Below are 21,052 nucleotides of genomic sequence, written 5' to 3' on the forward strand. Positions count from 1 at the left end.
ATGACGCTTTCCGTACCTCAGGAAATTTCCGCTACACTCACTTTAGTGAATCTGTGAGTATTTTTTTTTTTTAAGTTCAAAGGCTGCTTACCTTTTCCTTTCATTTACTTACTGGTTATTGTTTTGCTCACATTTCACATATAAGTATATATTATACTAATCATTTAATGAAGTTAATCATTTAGTCACTTGTTCAGTCTGGAGTCAGCCTCTGAAATTACTGCACCAGTTGGAGTTAAATTCAGTTACTATTATTTTTAAGGTAGTACATCTTTCTGTGTGGTTTGAAGAAAGTAAGAACAGTTTGAATGGACATGTGCATGACATGCTGTTTTTACATATGTTGTTATTATTTTGAATTATTTTCTTAACTCATATGTCCCCTGTTGTGTGAAAGTAGTATTTAATCCAGGGAACTGTTCATTAGGAAGTTAGGCTTTATTCACAGAGAAACTTTATCATTGTTTCAGATGAACCTTGGAGGCAGCATGGATGCTAATGTTGTGTTCTCCCATGAATCCTACGTTCCTCATCAAGTCTCAGCAAATCTAACACTAGACTTGCTAGATAACTCTTTTAATTTTTTGGACATTGGTGGAGAGTTTAGTGGCATTGAAAACCTCATTGAGAGTTATTTTGGTAAAGATGGGTACTTTAGCAATGAAGATATTTTGAAAGTTCTGCATAATTTAAGACCCAAAAGGAACATAATTCATGAGGACAAAATCCAAGAATTTCAGAAGAAATATGATGCCAAGAAAAATAGGCAATTGGACTGGGAAATTAATGATATAGTAGAGGAAGAAGCCAAGCCGTCCTTCTATGTCAGAATGTTTGGCAATGAAGTTCTTTATGTAGAAAATATATTACAACACAGTCCTGCACAGCTTCTATATCACCTCATTCAGGAATTGTCTTCACCTAAAACTTTCAAGGTAAGGTATTGGTATGGAGTGATCAAGAGCACAGAGACCCTATGGTGATCTCAGGAAAAGACAATTGCTGTGTTCCTTCTCTTCTCCCAGTTGGGAGAGTCCACTGTCTGTTCAAATGTTTCTCACAGCTAAAGATTTATCCCACCTTCAGATCAGTTTCTCAGTGTTTCTATGGAATGTCCAAAAGAGAGGTATCACAGGATTATAAAGAGCTTAAAGTTTGTGTTGGGACATGATCATTATGCTTCCAGTATCTAAGGTGCTGTATGTTCTTTGTTTTTCTGGTCAGGGGTTCAGTCCTTAGCTGTGCCCTCTTATTATTAAGGATTTTCTCTCCCTGCATTCAGGTCAATTTCTCAGTGTTTCTGTTATGCTTGAAGAGAGTGTATGACACAGGAGTTTTAGTTGTTATGTCATGAGAGAGATTCTGTTCAGCTTTTAATATCCTCATTATCCTCCATTACGTATTAAGCACTGCAGAAAGTATGTAGCTCTCCACTTAGAAGACTGAGTTTGCTATCAAGATTAGATCATTAGAAAAGTAGAGAAGTCTTACCTTACTTTTTTCAGATCCTTGACCAGGAGTACATGACACCAACTCTCCTTGGGTTCCCACTGCGGCTGAAGGTCAACGCCACCGCTTCAGTCAGCCTGCAGCATGAGCACACCTTCCACAACACTAAGAAGCTTGGCTTACAGCTTGAGGGCAGCCTCACCCCATCAGTAGTGGCAGCAATGGATGAAACACTGCTAGTGGATGCTTTTGTATCCTCTAGTGGCCTGAGGAGATCATCCACACAGGTTGCCAAAACAACCATTGGAGGAAAATTCTTAGTTCAGGAAAATGAGGTTGTTGAAGTGCAAGTCAGTGTCCCCAATTCTGAGGTGATGAAGGTGAGCTCCTCTGCCAGAGTTGCTCTTCTCAAGAGTGATGGCAAGTGGGTGGAGCCTAACTCAAAGATTGTGCCAGTGAATAACTGCATTGACACTGTTAATGAAATGGTTGGTCTCATAGTGTGCACCAGCCACACCAATGGCCAGTATGAAATAGATGGGGACTTAGTCACTGCAGAGCCCTCTGAGGTGAATTTCCTGATTAAGAAAACAGACACTTTCAACTATTACAAACTGTACATCAGGCAACAGGAGAGCATCACTGAGGCTCTGTTTGACACTCCAGGTTCAACCATTGACCGCAAGATTCACTTTCTCTTTAATATGAATCCTGACCGTGAGGGGGGCTACATTGTGGTCAGGGGAGCAGGATATGGTATTAAAGGACAATACAAGGATTCAGAAGGATACTCAGGACTTCAGCTTGAGTATTTACAAGAGTCAAAGGTCTCTGGGGAACTAGAAATATCTATGAAGAAACAATTGGAAGGCTTAAATCCGGAATATATACCAAAGTTCCTGGTCAGTGTGGGACCAGACAAGTTTGCCCTAGAAGGGAAATGGAAACACATGATAGATGAAGACACAGAGGATGTTGAAGGTAAGATCATGGATTTGTGTTTGTGCCTTGCAGATAGTGATGTGACTCAGGGTTTTATTTCATCCAGACTTACATTGTTCAGAGTTCCAATTATGTGGCAAGCTCATTTAAATGTGAAATTTAATTTTATAAAATAGACTTTAAATTTTGTAAGATTATACAGTTCAGTATTGTACATTTCTCATCCTTACTCTGTGGATGTTGTGAAAGGTGACACAACATTGTTTGTTTTCCACCATGAGTAGTAATCATGTTTATAGTAGCTTAATGTGAGTGTGTGTTCATACTTCAGTTGACCTGTTTGCTTTGGTATTAAAGTATTTACTCTTCCGTATGGAAAGTATTTGCTTGTTAATGTTATCAAGTATTTTTTGTTGAGTGCTGGATGTGGTGGTTGGTATTCAAGGACATCACTGATGCTTCAGATGAAGTTTGAAATAATCACTAGAGGCAGTAAAGAATATAATCCCCATATAATAAGACCCTTGTGAAAGAATCTTTATCATCATTTTGATTATTTATTTACTTGTTTTGTGGTTACATCCTTATATTTTTAATGTTTCCTTCTTCCCCTGAAAATTATGCCTCTCACTCTTTTACCTTTAAGACTTTGTGTTAGTGATAGAATTGGTAATGATAATGACTGCTGTCTCTGTAGCCTCATGGGAAGTTCAGGGAGCCTGGCACAAGACAGAGCCAGACATGGTGCCTCATGCCTTTGGAAGAGTGTCAGGAAACTTTATGGCTGGCCAGGACAATTTCAAGCTGGACCTGAATACAGAATATGGCAGTGAATCCTCTGACCCTCACTCCATCAGTCTTACTCTTAACAACAACCACACTCTCCACAAGGATATGAGTATTGTCACAGGATATGCCTCACTTCAGGTACTCTTTGCAGTGAAATAAGACAGAAAGATCTTGCTGAGTAATAAGGCTGTTTGATAGCATTGTCATTCTAATATCATGTAAGGATCATGCTGAGTAATATGTAAGGCTGTTTGATAGCATTGTTGCTTTAATATCATGTAAGTGCATAATGAGCTGCACCTTTATTGATATGTGAATGGTGATGATTCATGTCATTAAGTGATTATTCTCTGTTCCTGAATATTTTTACTTTATTTATTTATTTATTCTTCAACTGAGTCCTCATCTTTTTCTTTTCACTGTTTTTTTTTTTTTTTGGTGTGTAGATAAGTCAGATACCTGCTGGTATAACAGTGGAGTATAAGTGTCGGCCTGACCTGTTTGAGCTGAACACCAACACTTCCCTTCAAGACACTCAGGTAGGCAGCTTTGCTTTTCTCCACCATGCATACCTGTCTTGATGTGATGCTTCATGATCTTTACTATTATGGTGTCTTTTGTAATCTTTCCCTTTTGCTGAAGCCAGGGAGTTTCACCTGAAAATATCCAATAACTTTGTTCTGTAATGTATCCATGTGCTGCAGGTGTCATCCCAGGTTGTGGTGAAGAATGTAATGGGAATGACTGGACAGGACACTCAGCTGACCTTGAGCCTGGCCAGCGAACAACTAGATCTTGACTATAAGGCTTCGGGCATATATAAGGTTTGTTGGGCAGTGATCCCCTCCCTGTGGTGGTTGTATCATATTAAATTTTGTATCTTTAGCTGGTCATTGCCGATGTATAATTTCTAACTTTCATGAATCCGTGGAACCCAGTGATTGAATGCTATAGTTGCTCTGTTCAATGTAAAAATTAAAAAAGGTTGTTATGTAACCATTTTACTCCTGCAGCCCACTCATTTATGTATTTTTTTCCTATTCATGATTTTTTTTTCAGCCTTTGTATCTTTGTTTTATGCAACAGAATGAGATGTAACTTATTGCAGGTTTCTGACAATGGTTTCCTAGCAGAGGCAGAACTCAACTTCGATTCTTCCTTCAAGTCCAAATTCATCATAATGTACCTGTTTGAGGATGAACCTTTACATGTGCTAGCTGGGTTGCATCTCACTCTCAATGACTTCATGCTCCAAATTGGGCACAGCATTGACATGACTCAACCTGATCATCTCCTCATCACAGTATGTCAGAAACAGTTTATGGAATAAGATTTTTTAGTCACTGATGTTATATAGAATTTCAGTGATGAATTGTGATTGTGAATTGATAACTTGCAATGAGAGATTTATGTTATAATTTAATGTAAATTGTACCACTCTTCAGGCAAGCACCACAGCAGGGGAAAGAACAGCAGGATTCCACTTTGAGGCTGACTATGGAAGTGAACGTCCCTTCAACACCTCCCTTGAAGTGTTTGCTGGTCTGGGCACTCGCTTTGTTGGCCTTTCCTCCCATATTGCCTCAGACCTTCAGTGGCAAAATTTCACAGGCAAAAGCAGTGTAAGATTGGTTTATAACTTGACAACTTCAGATCCCTTTTTGACTTGTCACTTCAGTAAACTCATAATTTGTGCCACATCAAGCTCAAATGTTAATGAAGTTGTTTGCAATATATGATAGAAAACCTGAATTATGAAAAAAAGGTTGTAGAGAAGCTTAAATTTTACTCACAGATAAAATGGCCTGACTGGTCAGGCAGCCTTGATCATGAACTGGTGTTGAGTGAGAACACCATGGCTGCAAAGTTTTCCTTAGAAAATATGGGAAGTCTTGAACTCCTTTATGAAGTAAGTGTAGAGTGTCTTCTGTCTAAGATTTTTAGTTATGATTGTAGGAAAGGTTAAGGGTGAGCAATGCAGCTTATTTTCTTTCAAACAAGTAAGGAACAAAAGATCAGTAACTGATTTATAATGAATTTAGGAAAAATTAAGAAAAAGAACCGTAAGACTAAGAAGAGAATGATTTTAGGTTTTATGGGGAACAAATTTAAACATTATAATTAGACCAAGTACATCTTTCATAATGTTTTGAAAATTACTTTTTTTTCTCATGACAAGTAAGGTCAGTAACATTGTTCTTGAAATGTAATTACTCATCTTTATCCATACCACATCTTATGGGTGGTTAAAAAGTAAAATATCAAACATGATTTCTGTGAATGATTGTAAACTTTCTCAAACAATGTGAAATGAGCCACCATAGAAGGATAGTTTGGACAGGTCTTTTGTAGCAGCAAACCATTGTTGGAAAAACTAGAAACATGTTGCCAAACAATGACTATGCAGTATTTTTTGTCCAACAGGCATCACCAAACCAGGCAGTGGAGGTAGTGGTGAGGGATGCCACACCTGACACCACTCCGGCTTTTATGGTATGATATTTTACTGGTGTGTGTGTGTGTGTGTGTGTGTGTGTGTGTGTGTGTGTGTGTGTGTGTGTGTGTGTGTGTATTCCTAGTTGAAGTATACAGGTCTGCCCTAGGCTCATATCCTTTCTCTATATCTTCATCTATCTCTATTTATTTCTTAGCATAGAAATAAGGCATATATTATTTTCTTCATTAGATTTGTTATGAATTCCATGTATTTTTGGGGGTTGCATAACACATTCTTTCCTTTTTTGTTGAATTTTTAGATTGGAGCCAAGAAGCACTTATCTAGTGAACTCAGCATACTGCAGGTGAATCTGACAGCAGGTGATAGTCACTTGGTACACCTGGGTTGGCACATGGACAGGTAAAGTAGAAAGTTTTCCTTAATGGCAATATTTGCATCTCAGCAGAGGCAGTATCTTTATTGATGAGGTAAAACCACAGTTTGAGGTATTGCAGTTTTATGGTAGCAATGCAAAGGTATTGCAATAAAGATACAACAGCCTTGACTGTCTCTTCTAGTAAGAGTAACCTAATACATTCCACTTCATGTGTCCTGTGCAAATACAGTACATAGTATACTGTACTTTTAAGTAGAATGAGTATGAAGGAGGCTGTATCTACTTATCTATAAACATTTGAACACTGTGACTATGATTATAGTGCTAAGCTTGCTACCAGCTGTTAAAGGTCAGTTAACAGGTTGTTTTGTCATTGCAGAATAACCAAAGAGCAACTAAAATATTAAATACAGTGAGATGGCAAAGCAGTCCAAATGAGTGTAGAGACAGAATTAAGGACATGAAAAAAATATAAAGATTGGCATATTATTGGGAAAAATTAATTGTCCATTTGTTTGTTGAGTAAAAAAGTAAAGGATGGAAATGGGAATGAATGAATGAATATGTGTGAAAGGCAGAACTTCATACAGTTTGAACAAGAAATTGATAAGTGTTATGGTGAAGCAGGTATTTACCTAGCTGTATTTACCTAGTTGTATTGTATAGGGCACGAGCCAAAGCTCATTTTGTCCCATCTCCATAACCATATTTATCCAGTTTCTTTTTAATTATGTGTACACTGTTTGCCACAACCACCTCTTCCTTTATATCATTCCAGATTTCAATAGTTCGATCTGGGAAGCTATATTTCTTGATGTTGCTTGAACATCCACTCTTCTTTATTTTCTTCCCATGCCCCCTTGTTCATCTCTCCCTCCTCCATCTGTGATATCAAGTCATTTCTGTCTATTCTTTCTATATTGTTTAGTAATTTGTACATTGTTATCAGGTCTCCTCTCTCTCTTCTCTCTTGTAGTGTTGGTAATCCCATCTCTTCAAGTCTTTCTTCATAGCTTAAGTTTGTGTGTGTATGTGTGTGTGTGTGTGTGTGTGTGTGTGTGTGTGTGTGTGTGTGTGTGTGTGTGGACAGTATGAATAGTGAAATGATGTAAAGATTTTTTTTATATACCTGTTGAGTAATTTTATATTTCTTCTTCAGTGGAAATCAGTTCAACTTCAGTCTTCGGCTCCTGGAGAGTGAAATGAACCTCAGGGGGAAGCACAATATGTTGGAAAATGGCACTGCCTCTGGAGATATTCATGCACAAATTCTGTTACCTTCTGGTGAATCCATCTCCTCTAACATAAGCCTTAGCTATGTGAAGATAGAGAATGAGGACCTGATATTGGTAAGCATATGGCAGATATTTTATTCTTGGTGTTTTGTGAAGTTAGTTGAAATAAATTACATGAGATATGCAAAGAATGGATGATAAAAGTAATAAGTGTGCATAACTAATCTGGTATGGCATGTAAAAGATGAAGGAGTGAAATTGAAAGCATGAGATGCAGCAGCCTGAGGTGATATAACTACTTAGAAAGAACGGCAAAAAAATAACTTTACTAAGAGCACTATATATGAGTATAGTAGATGTGAAGGCTGCAAGACAATAACACCCATTGAAAAAGAGTAGTCAGATACAGGAGCATTTAAGAGAGGGGAAAATACAAACATTTGAGAATGCAGGGACAGGAATAGATGGAGATGTGTTGCAGCTGTCCCCTTGAGTGAGATCTAAGGAACAGACACTAGATGTACATAGACATGGTAAATTTGAAGTTCACTTGTTTATAGGTACAGTGAAACCTCAGTTCACGAATGTTCTTGTTCACAAACAAATTGGTTTATGAAAAGATTTTTCTAACAAGTTTTGCATCAGTTCTTGAATGGTGTTTTGATGTGTTAACACAAACACCTCACAAACTCCTTGGCTGGCATGCACACACTCAGCTGTGTTGTGGTACATCTGCCATAAACAGTGTGATTATCATATACTGGCAAGTCTCTTAGGCATAGGCATGTCATTGATTTCAAGATCAAGTGCCTTCCCAGCTGTTTGACCTGGATCCTTCCTACTTCCAACCTTTCAGGATGGTTGGATTGATTTGCAAGGAAAATACACAAAATTTCTGTCACACTTCAGCACATGTCCTGGTGTCTGGACACCCCAGAGAGACCACATCTGCCACAGACATGTTCATAAGACATGAGGTTATCAAGACTCCCTGGCTGCACTTGAACAAGGGACACCAGGTGGAATTAAGAAAGCACATGCTGTCCTGAACAGCGCAACAATCCTTGCTTCACACAGACTCGTATGCTCCAATGTTTCCTTCCAGCCAACGTATGCTTGGTGCAAGGCTAGACTTCGTGTCTTTTCCTCTGCAACCATAATTTAATTCTATATTCCTTGTCACCAAAAACATAAAAAAAATAAAAAATGCAATGTTTCTGAGGCTGTAATGTAATAATTGTGTTTACATTAATTTCAATGGGAAAAAATTTTTTTGGTTTGCTGCAAGGCCAGACTTCATGTCTTTTCCTCTGCAACCATAATTTAATTCTATATTCCTTGTCACCAAAAACATTTAAAAAAAAAATGCAATGTTTCTGAGGCTGGAATGGAATAATTGTGTTTACATTAATTTCAATGGGAAAAAATTGTTTTGGTTTGTGAACATTTCAGTTTGTGAACTGAGTCATGGAATGGATTAAGTTCATGAACCAATGTTCCACTGTAGTTTAGTTTGTAGATAGCACACTTCCTTTCACCTTTTCTGTTGTAAGAAATTTAATTTTGATCAATAAGATGAAGAAGGAAGAGGAGTTAAATAAAAAAAAAAGTGGAGTAGAAGGAAGAAAGAGAGGACCATATGACAAAAATTATGTCTTTCCATGTGATTAATCATTTTAGGTATCCGCAAGCCATGAGGAAAATACAATTGAAGGCCAGCTGTGGGTGAGTCATGGCGGCCTACTTGCTGAAGAGAAAGCTGGTGTCAACTTTACTGTCACCACACCATATCCTGACTTCCAGAAACTTGGAATCGTTTTCCTTAAATCTGGTGGTGCTCATAACCTTTACTCATCACAGATTGAGTTTGACAAATTTAAGGTACTAATATGTTACTTTTCTCTCCCATTTATTTAAAAACTTGTGTTACTGGAATATATGTCTGATTTATTCTTTGATTAGATGTATCAGTCACTCTTACAATTACATTGTTCTTCTACTTGGAACATTACAGTTACATTGCTTTTCTACTTGGAACATGATGCCAAAATTAATATAGATTTTGTTGTTCCATGCTTTTGCTGAAGAACACATGCTTCTTTGTTGAGCAGCAAAATGTGTGTAGAGGCTGGCAGTAATATATGATAAGGACTGTGGCAGTCGATTTGCACTATGTGGTAGTGGTTTATTCAATGTAGTTAGGTTAATGCATACATCATGTCTTGAATGTGTACTTAATGATGTCATATAATAGTGCTTTGAAAAGCGTCTACATCAAATTTGACTTTTAACAAAGTAGGCTAATTTTCAGGAATATTGATTACTAAGAAAAAGCATTTTGCAGATTCTAGGAGATGTCCAGCTAGGTTATCCATCTAGCATGTTGGTCAAGCTGGAATACCAAGGTGGGGAGGAATGTTCATCTCTCCTTCATCTTGAGCACACCCACAGTGGGCACCAGTATTTGAGCATAGTCAACATAACTCTTACTCAGGCCAGCAAGCCTTGGGAGCTGGTCTTGAACACTTCTCTTGACCACTCCAGCCACCAACACTTTTTGGATACCAGACTAAGTGTTCAGGCTCCTGTGATGCCCAGTCCCTTCCACTTCCAGGGTATGTACAATGTGACAGAGAACCAGGTGCAGCTTGAGCTTAAGACTGGCCTGGAGAAAAGTGTATCTTTTTTGTATCATGGAAAAAAGGAACTGTCATGGAAGAGACACCTTCTCAGTGGCCTAGGCAAGATTGATGCCTCATGGATAGAACCAATGTCTGTCAATATGACTTATGACCACACTTTGGGTGGCATCAACATCAATGTAGTCTTTGAGTCTGAGGAAGATTACATAGACTCCTGGAGTGCTGAGTTTAGCAGTGAATATTCTTCAGCTGAAAATGTCAAAGCTAATTTCTTCCTCACCCACAATGACCTCCAAATCACAATGCAAGCGGTACACAACCAGTTTGAGAGTAATTGGAAACAGGAGCTTGAGGGATCAATCAACACTTTCACAGTGACATACAACACAGATGTAGAGTGGAATGAGAACTTAGTTCCAACTAAAGCTAAAGGAAGCTTATCCCTCTTTAACTTTTTAGATCACAGCCTAGATCTGTCTCTCTCCCACATGGAGGAGTCCTTAACACACATATCTCAAGTTCATGGGACATTTGATGACTACACCTTTGACCTGGAGCATAAGTTGGAACCCAAAGAGTCTGAGGAGGGATGGCAGGACTACTTGCAGGTTACTCTGAGAAATGTTGGTGAATCCACTGGTGGCATTATCCTCACAGCAAATACTCATGGGAATTGGTCAGCTGTAAATTCCTCCCTTAAGTTTGAATCTCCTTGGACTGATGTCTTTGGTGCCGATTTTATGATACAAAAAATGGAATCATCATCAAGTGTTACTTTGAATTCTTCTTATAGTGATAAGTCTCTCTTGTCAACCAGCATTGTATGTTACTGCTGGCCATCTTGGAAAAAGTCAGATCTAAAAGTCATAGCAATGTCATCATATTTTGAGGATTTTGAACTGAAATTGCAACATGACTTTGATTCTGTAAATCTTGTGTTTGGAGAAGTGACATATGGCCCAGATGTACACATGCAGCTTGGAAGTCATCTGAACATCAAGGAGACATGGTTTGGGGAAGAATTTCAGTCATATGCCTTTAATGCATCTGCAAGAATTACTAAATTTGATATTAACTTGAAAAGTATGGGAGCTATAGATTCACACTTCAATGGGACACTGAAACTCCAATGGAATGAAAACAATCTCTCAATAAATTCCTCTATTTTGTATGGCAATATTTTTGAAGCAGAAATAAGAAACTCAAAAATAAACTATCTGTCTAAGCTGAAATATGAGCTTGGAAATGAAGCACTGCTCACTCTCAACTTTACTCTTCAGAAAGAAATGGAAAATGTAATAATTTTTCAAACTATAGTTGACTCTATCAATCCAAAGTTCCATGCTGTGTCCACATTAGAAATCTTAACAGACCCACCTAATAAAGTTCATGGTAAAATACTTATAACTGCAGATCTTACCAATATTGACAAGTATTCCCTCCAGGGAAAACTGGAGGTGAAATCAAATCTGTTTGCCACCAAGGAATATGGAGGCTTATTAGATTTTGATCTGAATTTTGATAATGAACTCAACTGGAAGGGTTTAGTTGAGGTTGCAGTCACTGGAGGAGACTGGGACATTAAGAGTGGTGTGAACGCTTCTCTTGCAGTGAATGAAGATTTGTCTCACTTTGACTCAGGAGCAAGACTCCATCTGATGTATGGCAATGAGACATATGATTTGAAAGATGTGAGAGTTTCTCTGGCTGAAGATAACAATGGTGTATATGAACTGAGAATGACACTTCAACCATCCCACACAATTACCCCAAGGTCACTGACCATCATTTACAATCACCGTTATGGAGCACTGAGAGGCTTCCTCAACCTTGGAGATTCTAGAAACTATGAACTTTCTTCACGACTTACAAGCAGGACATTTACTGTGGATGCCCATCAACTGAATGAGGATGATTCCAAGTGGCAGATAGTTGAAGGAAATATTAATTGGATAGTGAAGAGGACAAAACAGCTCATCACCATAAATATGAAATCTGACATTTCCTCCATATCCAAAATCACTGGCAAAATTATAGTTCAAAGGAAACGAGACTTGGCTGTCACTACAACATTGAAAGTCAATGATGATCAGTTTCATGGCAACTTCCGGTTGAGTACTCTGGGACCTGGAAGATTTCGGGTGGATATAAAAGTTGATAACAGTATAATCAATATGTTTGAATCTGAAATAGCTGTAGAACTTAGCTATACACAAAATAGCTTGACCTTCAGTGTGAAGATTAGTTTCAATGAAAACCCTAACTGGATTGAATTAAATTTCAAGTTAAATATCAAAGAATCATATCTGAAGTTAAGAACACCTCTTTCATTCTTAGAGACTTTCAATATAACTGTTAAAACTCCATCTGAAATGTTTGGATATGAAATTGTCATTGAAACTCCTCAGTTTTGTTGGAATTGGACTTCTAAATGGGATGGTGTGCTTGACCTGTCACTAAATATGAACCTGGATTTGCACTGTAATAAGGATTCATTCTTTGACTTCAATTTTCAATATAAATTTTCAAAAAATCCGATTGGGATTTTTTGTGAACTAAGTGCTGTTGAATATGGACCTCTTTTTAAGTTGAGTACAACTGGTAATTTAACATCAAAGGGCATTGACCTTCAGCTTGAAGCAGAGGTGTACCCCAAGTACAGCCTTGGTTTGTCATTGGCATCTCAATTGGAAGAAGAAAGCTTTTTGAGGATGCATGCATATGATCCTCCTTCCAATGGGACTTACTTTGTATTCAAGACCTTTGTGTCTCCTTCTAAAGCAGAGCTACTGTTTGAGCTCCCTGAAGGAAAATCTTTCATTATCAAAGCTAATTATGACTTCCAGGATCAGCCTATGAAACTCAGCAGTAGTATTACTAATTCTATACTTGATTATGAACTGAAGGCTGAGATGGATGGGGAGGCCTCCTTGGCAGCTGAAGGAGGAAACATTGAGCTGAGTCTTACTTCAAATACACAATTTACTCATTTGAACATAACAGGAACATACAGTTTCTTGGAAGAATTGAAAGATTTGAGCTTCAAGATTTTGACACCAAATGGTGATGCAGATGGAGAAATACAGGTACTGCAAGATGAGGATTTCTTGTCTATCAAGGCTGACATGAGCTCCAGTTTTCACACTTTCCACAAATACCATTTTAAAGTGACTCATCTAACTGAGAATGTTGGAGAAAAGCTAATTGCCACCATAACACAAGATGATATTGAATACCATGTGAATAGTCTAAAAAAAGTCACTGATAAAGGTACTGAGGGAAATATGAATGTTTCCTTACCATTTGAAGGCTATGAACACTTCAGCTTGAGCTACAATTATTCTGAAGATGGAACATATCAAGGAAAGTTAAATGTGAAACATGAAAATGAAGTGTATGTGGTAGAGGCAAACCATGATCCTAATGATTTTATGCATCAGTTGCTTTTCAATTGGACATCTTCTGGAAATGAATACATGGGTGCCATTAAATATAGAGTCCTATCTAGTAGTCACCAGATTGAGACTGTATTGAATATTCCCGAGATAGAAGGGATTTTGCGTTTTGTTTTGAAATTTGACAAAGAAGGATCAGCTTCTGCTATGTTTTACAGTCCATATGGCCTACTTGGGGCTGAAGGCTCTTTCATCTATTCAGGAAATACTATTGTCTCCTCAGTAATTGCTCACCTGTCACTGTTTGACCTTCCCAAGATTAACTTGGATATGATCATACCTCTGCAAGTGTCTGAGCGAGGTGAGATGAAGATGGTGTGGATCCTTCCCAGGTGGAGGGCAGAGATGTGGCTTGTTACTGGTGAGCAACTTAAGACTGGAGGTGCTGGTCTTCTTATAGAGTTAGATGACAAGACCACAATCTACAGCCTATCTTATGATGTTAAGGATGCTTTTAAACTGAAAGGACAATTTGATGACTTAAATCTAGAGACAACATGGTTTCTAAAAGGAGCACAAATTTTAGTCTCAGCTGGAGACTTTGAAGTAAAATCCAACTTTCCTGGCTATGAGGCCATTGATGGTTCCTGGGAGGTAGGTTATAAAAATTGGCAATATTATTGTCAGGCAGCTCTGGATTTGAAGCATCGGAAGTTGTTCTCTACCAGTGCCACCCTCGATACCTTAAGTGAGGGTGCATCTTATCCATGGCAAAATGTGAGGCTCAACTTGTTGATTGAATCACCTTTCACCTCACCTCACCACCTGCATGCTGAGTACCAGCTGCTCACTCCACAACTGTTGCTCTACTACCAGCATGGCCTTGACACCTTCAAAATACAACTGAATTCTGATTTTAAGAGGAATTTAGCTACATTGGCATTGACTGGCAATATTCCAGTGCAAGGTATCTCAACCTTTGATGTAAATGTTGCATACAACTTTTTGGATTCATATATTGCAAGTGTTGTTGTAAAAGTAGAAGACTCAACTTTAGAACACAAGTTTGACTTTTCTCCTGACTGGAGGGTTGGCTCAGTGCAGATGGTCTTTACTTCGCCATTCCTGAAGCCAGGCAGAGTTCAGTTAAGCTGGTCACTTGTTCCAAATTCAGTCATCCTGAGAGGATTCTTTAATTTAGGAGAACACTCTGGAAAGATGAAGATGTCTTTAGAGAATACAAAATCTTCTGCTGATTTTGATTGTCAAATAACAACTTCTATAAAAGAATTGTCGCAATTTCTTGTTAACCTCTCCTACAAAGTGCCAGGAAATAACAACTTTGATGTGTCCCTTGCTGCAAGAATGAACAACAATGGTATCTTGATGAAGTCTTCTCTTGACACTAAAGGTGGGAAAATTCTGTTGAAATTCCAAGGAACTTTTGAAATTCTTGGGAATAGAGGGTCATTGGAGGTGGATGTGGGACCAAGTGGAGATGGATACTCTGCATCAGCTGTAGGAAAATTCCCTGGGTATGAAAAGTTTTTCATTGACTTATACTTTGATGTATATCAGTTGAAACTTAACAGCATGTATGATGCAAAAGAAGTATTGGTGGTTAGTACCACTTACAGTCAAACAAAGATACAATTCTTCTGGACAGAATATTGGTCCTTAAACCTAACAAGCCAGCTTTCATCAACAGGCAGAAAGCATTTGTTACATGTGACATTCAGTGGCTTTGGCATTGACCCAATTGAGATGGAGGCAAGCTACTCCCAGCGACGGAGTCACTTCCTGAAGCTGAGCCTGACTTCTCCTCTGATATCAAACTTCACCCTCCAACTTCAATACTCAGGCAACAAGGTCACTGTTCATACCTCAATTGGAGAGAAGACTTACACCATGTCAGGAAGAGCCAATCTCAGAAGACTCCAGTCCAGCTTTAATGTCCGTTTTGAATCCTCAGATGAACCTGATAACCCAATAGTCATGCAGGCTGAGTATGACTTGACAGATTTCTTAATGGGTAGGATGAATTCTGTCAAAAATCTTCTTCAGGTAACTCTTGAGTGGGAAGAAAAGTTCCAAGTGAATGTGACAGGTCTACGTAATGGGAATGTGGCCAAGATTGACATCAAGGCAGAAACCCCGCTCAAAAGTCTTCCTCACCTCCATCTTGGCTTCCAAGGCAAATTTTTCTTTATAGACTTTGTTGGTTTTAATTGCACTGCCTTTGTTGAGTGGTCTGAGAGGATTGAGATGACTGCCATTGCCAAGCTAATGCAAGCAAATGTTAATGCTGAATGTACACTAAAGACTTCTTATAGACATCTTGAGAAGTTATCCACATCATTAAAGTTGGAACCAGGTGAGCTACAGTTATTAGCTCAGTACAATAATGACATGTGGAAGGCTGTATGGAAATATCAGTTTGCTCCATTTTCAGTGACTTGCTTAATTGAGACTCCTATCACAAATTATGAAATGATATCACTTTCTATTTCTATAAAGACAGATGATGAAAAGATTGGAGCTGATTTTGCTCTGAGCTGGCCAGAAGAACAGAAGCTGAGTGTACAAATAAAAGTTGAAAGGTGGCAATTAGAAATAGATTTCCAAACTCCTTGGGAGCCTTTCACAGTAGGCCTTTTCACAGTATCACTGAAGACTGAAAGTGAAGAACTGACAGTGTCTAGTGTCATTCAATTGGACAGACATGAAGCAGAGGTATCTTTCATTCTTCTTGATTCAAATGTCAAGCTTTTGGCCAGCTATAGTGAAAACTCAGAAACACTTGGTTTGGCTAAGCTTGAATATTCCCAAAGAGGTGATAGCATGAGGATTTTATTTGAAATACAAACTCCATTTGAAAATCTAGAATCATTTGAGGTATCACTGCAGTATGGGGACAACAAAATGTCTCTTACATTTGAAATAAATGATGTTAGGAATGTAATTGAGGGTATGTATTCTGCAGATGGTGGAGAGTTTAAAGCTAAAATTCCAGTGCTTAACAACTTCAGCTGGACATTGACATCGGAGAACACATGGCTGAAAGCAAATACAAATATTGCTTTCAAAATCCCAGACAAGTCTGAACCCCTAGTTTTAGCCCTGGAATATGACATTAAGCCTGAGGTCAGCACATTCAAATCCATGTTCTCAGTTGTTCATGATAAAGAGCTGGTATCTGTTGATGTAAAATATGATCAGGGACTCTCCTTCATGGCAACCATAATGAACTACAGTTTAGATATACAAGTCTCTGTTTCTGGCAAAGAGAATGGTGTAAAAATCAGGTTGGAAGCCCCAGAGTCAGGCTTGGAATTGTTAGTCATTAAGATGAATTTTGAATTTGACAAAAATACCAACAACTTTAAAGTTATCCATCACATCTTGATGAAACAGCCTGGTGAAGAGCCACACATGTACAAGATACAAGGGATTTTAAATTTACATGAAAATGAGATACTGGTGAATGTAGAATTTGAAGGTGATGGTTTACCAGTTTATGAAGTCAATATAAAAATACCATATTATACTATTGGATTACAAATTATGATGACGGAAGATGGAAATGAGTTGCTTGTTATACAGTATAGTTCTGGGTTCCAGAATGACCTATTCCTGCCTCAGAAGTTAGTGATTCAGGGTCCAGCATGGGAAGCCCAGGGGCAGCTGTTGCTCACCCTATCATCCCTCACTGCTTCCTTAACCCTCCCAAAATCCTCACAGCATTCCATCACTGTGGTGTGGCCAGAAGAGTTAGCCTTTGAAGAATTCAAGATCACTGCAGAATTGAAATCTCCATTTATACCACAAGAGGTTTTAAAATTTACTTTTATCTGTTCACTCTCTGAAATTTTCAATGGAAAGATACATGTGGGTATAGTATTTGGAGGTAAAGATATACATGTTAATGGTGAATACAATTATGATGAGTTATTGAAAACCTTCCATGCAGAAATTGAGATGGCTTCAGATTGGAAAAGTTACTATTCCTTCCAAACAAATGTTCAGTGGAGGAGAGATATCCATGTGACAGCAAGCTTGGAAACACTGAATGAAGAACATTCTTTTGTTTGTCACATAGATACAACAAACTCTGCCATAGAATTAATGGTCAAATCTTCCCTGCTGCCTGTGAAGGAAATAGCCTTTACTGGAGAGATAAACATTCCTCTAGATTCACCTTCCTTTAATTTAAAGAGTAAACTTCAAGCAGCTGACCAAGAGATTGAGTTACATGCAAGCTTTGAATATGATCAGTTGAACAATATTGATTCTCAAGTTCTGGTGAAGAAGAACAATCAGGACTTACTTGCAATGTCATTGAAAATGTATGAAGATGCCAAGAGAACTGATTATGATCTATCAGTGTCTCTCCAAATGGAACACTTTGATAGAGTTGTTTATGCACGATATTATAATGCAAGTTGGGGAAGATACTGGAATTTGTACCTGACACCTCAGCTGTTCTTTGAAGTTGATCAACACCTTACTCTTTCTGTCATCAACTCACATGAATTGAAAGACATACAAAGTTTTAGTTTCAGTGGACCAAACTTTAAGTTCTTTGCAGAAAGTAATGTGGGTGATGGATTAGGTCAAGTAACTATAAGTTTAGGCCTTGATGAAATTGACTTTTTTGTATCTGGAGACATTTTTGAGGAGCAGCGGATTGGTGTTCAGGTGAAAAGCACCTTTATCAACTGTGAAGTGTTGTCAGTCTATACCATATGGTCTGGACCAGAGCAAGAGATAGCAGCTGAGTATTCTGGCAATGGGGAGGTGATTATATTTGATGGCATCCTTCGGCCTGATGATTCATTTGGATATAGTGTTGATGTTATTCTGAAAACTTCCTTTGAAGATTATGGAAAGTTTGCCTTGTTCACTCCCCGCCATAAGAGTGGCAGCCACACTAAAGCTCTGTTGGAATATCCAGGGAGGAAAGTTGGAGTGGATATTAATTTGAACTATCAGGGGATCTTTGAAAGTGACTTTAGTGTTGGTCTTTATCTGCCATATGAAGAATTCGAAATTATATCACTGAAATACATAATGCATCCATTTACTTTGAAGAAACATTCTCGTTCTTATCACTCTGAAGTTGAGGCTAGAGTAGGTAAAATTGGATTCAGTTTATCATCAACTGCTGAATCACTTGTCAGAGGAAAGCAAATAGAGACAGTTACTTCTCTGAATGAATATAAAGGAAAGTCCATTCTTCTCGTGACTTACGCCAAAAGCAAACGAATGATGGCTAGACACACTTTTGTATTTGAGCCAAAAGAACTGGCAGAACGTCACTCATTCCATGGAGAAATGTTTTACGAAGCCAACGACAGAATATTCTTCATGGTGAAAGATAACAAGGAGGACTTGATAAAGCTTCACACAGCATGGGGTGCAGAAAAGATCTTCACACTTGTTACACCGAAACTTTTACCAGGTTATATTCACGTAAACCTGGAACATGGATCTTTGAGAGATGATTACCGCATAGAGTTTGGCCTTCTGACTGCTGATAGGGGAGCCTGGTCTGTGGTTGGACTACAGCTTCACAAGGAGGCACTGCCCGGAGGTCACCACCTCTTCCTGTTGGGTCAGAGTGGTGAGTTTCTAGTCCACGTTGCAGGAACATTATCTGCAGATTCATGTCATTTCAACAACAGTCTTGTGTTTGCTTTGAATAAGAACAAGATGGGTTATAAAGCATTGTTGCTTAGTGAACCAGGCTTTCTCAGCAAGAAGTACACCAGTGATATCCAGGTGTTGCTGCACAACACAACACTGTACCACTACACACAAGCAACAGCAACTATTAAAAGTATGGACCTGATGTCCAACTTTACATGGAACAAAAAGGATGAACAGATGCCACCAATAACATTTAGCATGAATTATGATGATAAATCCTTCTTTGGAATTGGCAAAAAATATTTGAGTGCAGTATTGAGTCATCCAGACATCAAGGACATAACCTTACATGCCAACATTAGCCACACCCACAATTCTTCATTGCTTGGCTCAGCACAACTTGTTGATGGAAACTCTCCTGAGATGAAGATGGTGGCAACAATGGAGGTTGAGCCCCTGACAGATGATGGAAAGCAGACTGTGAGCCTCAGTCTCTCACAGCCAGTCTCCAACTTCACTATGCTTATGGATGCCCAGCTCAGTCAGGACCCATTCACTGAGGCTCTCTGCAAACTTAGGTATTATAGCCTTGCCTCACAAACCTGGCACCAGTTTAACCTCTCAGCCTCCCTGGAGTCTCAAGGCAGTGGCCGTGCCCTCACAGTGGCTGTGGTGGTCCCAGAGGAGGAGTGGGGCCACACATGGAAGGGGGCACTGGATAGCAGGCCAGAGGAGGCCTCTCTCTTCTTGGAGGGAAGCTCTCTGGAGCAAGGAGACACTTGGAAGTTGAACTCTGTTGTTAAGAGACACATACCAGAGCTGGCCATGTACCTAAGTGTTGGTAAGGAGGAGGAAGTGTATGAAGAGGCAAGAGTGAGGCTGGGCCTGCACAGTCCAGTGGAGGCTGGGGCAATTGTTGACCATCTCAGGTTTGGTGAATGGCACCAAGATGTAGCACTCGGCCTCAGACTCACATCACCACGTGTCTTGCAGGCCTTCCTTGATTTTAACCCTTCCTTGGACTATAAAGATTATCAAGATTGGGTTCGCCTGTTTTCACCCTCCATGGAAGTGCTTGAAGTTTGGAAGAGGGATGTGGTGACAGCAACACAGAATTTCAAGCAGTGGGTTGCAACAGAAGCTCCAACAGTAATAGGAGCCTTAGTAAATAATGAAACTGTTCTAGCAATGTATAAGAGAGAGGCAAGTAACTGGGATTATTTCATGAAAGATGTGCAAGATACATATCAAGGGATCACTGAAGATGCCAAAACGTTCTGGGAAAGTGTTCTGGTACCAGTATTTACAGCACTGGAAGACTACAGTATTAAAATGTAAGTGATCTTTATACATTCTAGTTACAATACTTGTAAGTTATCTAGTAGATTCACCCACTCACTTTATAATTATCTGCCTGTGAGATAATAACTTTATCCCTATATGTTTTTGATTATTTTCCTTTAAGATAGTAATCTTATCCTATTATTACTTCATAGTTGCCTACCTAAATTATCAAAATATCCCATACATCCAGTTAATGTATAATTTCTTTTATTTAATAACTTAAGTTGTTTGAACTGTTAAGATTTACCAGCAAAAGCTATTTACACATAAACAAACAAGCAGCTATAGCCATATGATATGAATAATTCCCATCTCTTATCTTTAAACATTCTGTGCAGCAAAGCATTTCTCACCTGCCAGGTATATAGCTGCAATGGATTACCTGTCTGATTTGAAAGAGGTAATGTTGCACAATCTTCAGAGGGCAGCACTTTGGCTACAGAATCTGTGGCACTCCTTCTTGAGCAAGATGTCCTTTGTTGAAGCATCGGCGAGAGAGAAACTGGTGGAGTGGGGGGTCAGTCTTGACCAAGGTGCATCCTTCCTCTGGGTTAACTTCCATCAGTGGATCACTTGGTAATGCAAATAGGCTTGATTCTTATCCTAATATTTTTAAGAGAAGTTTTGACTAATCTCATGACCAGAGCATAGACTCTTTAGCAAGCAAGAAAATGGTTAACTTGGAAACACTGTAGGCTACATGTGTGTTTTATTGCTTCATTTTTCTTATTGTTTTGATTTGTATTTGTTTTTCAACCAGTGGTGGTTGGTCT

The 21,052-nt window shown here is 38.7% G+C and overlaps 1 protein-coding gene across 1 annotated transcript in view; it reads left to right on the top strand.

The window, feature by feature from the left end:
* The window catches only part of LOC135110573 (uncharacterized), a 43,862-nt gene that overhangs the window by 9,989 nt on the left and 12,821 nt on the right, over positions 1 to 21,052 (top strand). Inside the window, exons 15-29 of the mRNA XM_064023023.1 lie at positions 1 to 53; positions 471 to 935; positions 1,506 to 2,430; positions 3,089 to 3,318; positions 3,627 to 3,719; positions 3,885 to 4,004; positions 4,289 to 4,483; positions 4,626 to 4,802; positions 4,976 to 5,089; positions 5,605 to 5,673; positions 5,937 to 6,037; positions 7,174 to 7,363; positions 8,930 to 9,130; positions 9,594 to 20,269; positions 20,640 to 20,855. The exon at positions 1 to 53 is cut by the window's left edge and continues 117 nt beyond it. Coding sequence (XP_063879093.1) covers positions 1 to 53; positions 471 to 935; positions 1,506 to 2,430; positions 3,089 to 3,318; positions 3,627 to 3,719; positions 3,885 to 4,004; positions 4,289 to 4,483; positions 4,626 to 4,802; positions 4,976 to 5,089; positions 5,605 to 5,673; positions 5,937 to 6,037; positions 7,174 to 7,363; positions 8,930 to 9,130; positions 9,594 to 20,269; positions 20,640 to 20,855 — 13,825 coding nt within the window. The remainder of the gene's footprint in view (positions 54 to 470; positions 936 to 1,505; positions 2,431 to 3,088; positions 3,319 to 3,626; positions 3,720 to 3,884; positions 4,005 to 4,288; positions 4,484 to 4,625; positions 4,803 to 4,975; positions 5,090 to 5,604; positions 5,674 to 5,936; positions 6,038 to 7,173; positions 7,364 to 8,929; positions 9,131 to 9,593; positions 20,270 to 20,639; positions 20,856 to 21,052) is intronic.

The sequence above is a fragment of the Scylla paramamosain genome, chromosome 20, assembly GCF_035594125.1.
Source record: "Scylla paramamosain isolate STU-SP2022 chromosome 20, ASM3559412v1, whole genome shotgun sequence".
In the NCBI taxonomy this organism is placed as follows: Eukaryota; Metazoa; Arthropoda; class Malacostraca; order Decapoda; family Portunidae; genus Scylla; species Scylla paramamosain.